This window comes from Alligator sinensis, unplaced genomic scaffold (assembly GCF_000455745.1).
Source record: "Alligator sinensis unplaced genomic scaffold, ASM45574v1 scaffold781_1, whole genome shotgun sequence".
In the NCBI taxonomy this organism is placed as follows: Eukaryota; Metazoa; Chordata; order Crocodylia; family Alligatoridae; genus Alligator; species Alligator sinensis.
In genome coordinates this window covers 4,829,512-4,832,132 of record NW_005841845.1, presented here as the reverse complement: position 1 = coordinate 4,832,132, position 2,621 = coordinate 4,829,512, and the positions used below count along the sequence as shown (strand labels likewise).

At 69.4% G+C, this 2,621-nt stretch overlaps 1 protein-coding gene across 1 annotated transcript in view; it reads left to right on the top strand.

The window, feature by feature from the left end:
• The first annotated feature begins 2,400 nt into the window (after window positions 1-2,400).
• Window positions 2,401-2,621, top strand: part of B4GALT2 (beta-1,4-galactosyltransferase 2) — a 5,812-nt gene continuing 5,591 nt past the window's right edge. The window contains exon 1 of the mRNA XM_006015841.2: window positions 2,401-2,615. Coding sequence (XP_006015903.1) covers window positions 2,471-2,615 — 145 coding nt within the window. The 5' untranslated portion in view covers window positions 2,401-2,470. The remainder of the gene's footprint in view (window positions 2,616-2,621) is intronic.

Genomic DNA, 2,621 nt, shown 5'->3' with positions numbered 1-2,621 from the left:
GGCCGGGGGTGCCAGGGGCGGCTGGACGGGCGCGGGGAATATTTCTGCCCCACGTGTCAGGGGGGTTAAGCCTCCCCCGAGGGGCAGGGCGCTGCTGTAGCCGGCGCTCGTGTGGCACCCGCCCCGCAGGGGCCCGGCGCGAGGGTCTTGCCCCCGCTCAGCATCAGCCCCTGGCTGCACTGGGGCAGGAAGGGATTCCCCCTGCTCCGGGGGTTGCCTTCGCGGCAGGCGTGGGCCTGGGCTTTCGGGAGCGTCCCTTGCAGCAGCCGGACGTTGGCGGCCGCGGCCCCCCTGCTTTCCCGGGGGCCGGGGCGGGCGGCTGTGATGTCTGGGGCCGTGTCGGGGTGACTCGTTTTGCTCGGAGCTCGGACACAGGGTTTGTGCTTGCTGGTGTGCACAGGCCTGGTCCTGCCTCAGGCAGGGACTGGGCTGGATGTGTCCCCGCGGCTGCACCAGGCAAGGAGCTGGCCCCCGGAGGGACGGTGTCCGTGCACGGGGGCAGGGGCTGGGGGCACTGCCACAGCCCAGCCTGGGGCCCCTGAGGGCCGCGTGCAGCAGGGCGGGCGCTGCCGGGTGTGGGTGACCGTCGCTCGGGGTGCTGACGCCTGAGCCCCGGCGGCCTCTGTTCTTTCCAGTCTCTGTTGCACACGCATGTGGCGAGCAAGGCCTGGCCCTGGTCGTACCCCTGCCCTGCACTTGCACGCGGGCGGCAGGTGAGCGTGCCCTGAGCTGGGGGGGCTCGGGGGCACCTGCCCCGGGTGGGGCAGCAGCCAGTGCCTCTTGCTGGCTGCCCCACCTTCCTCTCAGCTGGGTCCCGCGTGGGCACAGCAGGGCCCAGGCCGGGCTGCAGCTGCAGGGACCTGAGATGCAGAGAGGGGCTGGAAGCAAAGGCAGGGCCAGTGCAGGGGGGCTGCGGGCACTGGACGTGGGTGCCTTGCTGGACGACGGGCTCCGACGTGGGGTGGCCGGGCTGGCGAGTGGAGCCAAGGGGCCTGCTCCATGGGGCGGGCAGGAAGGAGCTTCACCTTGTTCTGCAGGGAGCAGCTACCAGGGCAGGAGGGACCAGGCTCCCTGCAGCCCCTCTGACCCCGCCAGGGCCGGCGTTGCCGTGCCCGGGTGGGTCCCGTGTGTTGGCCGTCCCGTGGATGGTGCGTGCGTGCTGGTCCCCACGCCGCCTCTCGCAGACTGCACCTGTGCCATGACCGTCTGTGGACCAGGCCGCAGCAGTCTGTTGCACACGTGGTGCCTGGCTCTGTGGCACGTGTGTCCAGCCAAGCCTGGGGGAGGGGGTCACTGGGGCAGGGACGGAGATGGGTTTGGGCTTCCCTGCTGTCCGGCAGCCCCAGCCCCACCGCTGGCCGCCCCGTGCCAGACGCCTGCGTCCCACGCAACGGGGTTCTGGTTCCATCCCCGTTGCATTTACGCAGGGCTTGAGAAACTGGCTTGGCCCGTCTCCCCCACCCCTGAGGGGGCACCGGGACAGATGCGCCCCTTGTCCCCGGGTAGGAGCGGGCAGACGCCTCTGACCTGTGCGGCCCAGCGGCAAAGCCGGTAGCTGCTGGGGCTGGGGCTGGGGCTGGGACAGGGCAGGGCGTGTGCAGCACCGAGATGGGGAGGTGCTCAGGTCCAGCCCCCCAGGACCGTGCTGCCTCAGTTTCCCCACAACCTCCTTCCCTCCAGGTGGGGTGCAGACAAGCCCACCTGGGCAGGCGTCATGCTAGGAAGCTCATGAGAGCCTCTGGTCAACAGCTGACCGGTAGAGATGTGCTGAGGGGCATTGGCATGAGAGGGCCTGGTCAAAGGCCATGATGTGTCACGGATCCAGCTCCGGTTCCACCTCCACCTCCAGCAGCCTGTGTGGCGGGGCCGTGCCCTTACCCCAGGCACCCATATGCCAACCTAAGGATGTCACAGCCCCTTACAGGTGGGGAGGTGGAGCTGGCATCTAACCTTCCCCAGGGCAGAGCTACGTCCCCTGTGCAGACGGGAGCCCTGAGCCAGCCAAGCAGGAGCCCAGGCTGGCGTGAGTCTACGGCTTTGCAGCCCTGGGCCTGGCACGAGACGTCCTGGTGCCTTCAGGAGGTTCTGGGGCAGCCTGGGGACACCGGAGCCTCCTCCAGCTGGTGCTGGGCTGTGAGCGGGGTCAAGCCCCTGCCTGGCTGGGCCGCTGCGGGCTCTGGTTCTGCAGGGGACAGTGCCCGAGTGTGGCCCCAGGGAGCACGGGCTCCTCCCCTTGTGCGCGGCTGAGATGCTCTGAATTGGGGCCCAATGTGACCCCTCCTCAGGCCAGAGCCACGTGGGGTGTCACGTCCAGGGGGTTGGTGGAGATTGGGGCAGGGGCTGGGTGCCAGGGGCAGGGACCTTGCAGGGCCATGAACTGCCCTGTGTTTTGTCTGGCAGGATCGGCGTTGACCGGAGCTGCCCCCGCACTTGGGGCACATGCCCGCCCGCCCGTGCCTGCGCCTGGAAGATGACCAGGCTGCTGCTGGGGGTGACGCTGGAACGCGTGTGCAAGGCCGTGCTGCTGCTGTGCTTGCTGCACTTTGCCGTCACCGGGGTGCTCTACTTCGACGTCTATGCCCGCCACCTCGACTTCTTCAGCCGCTTCAATAGCCGCAACG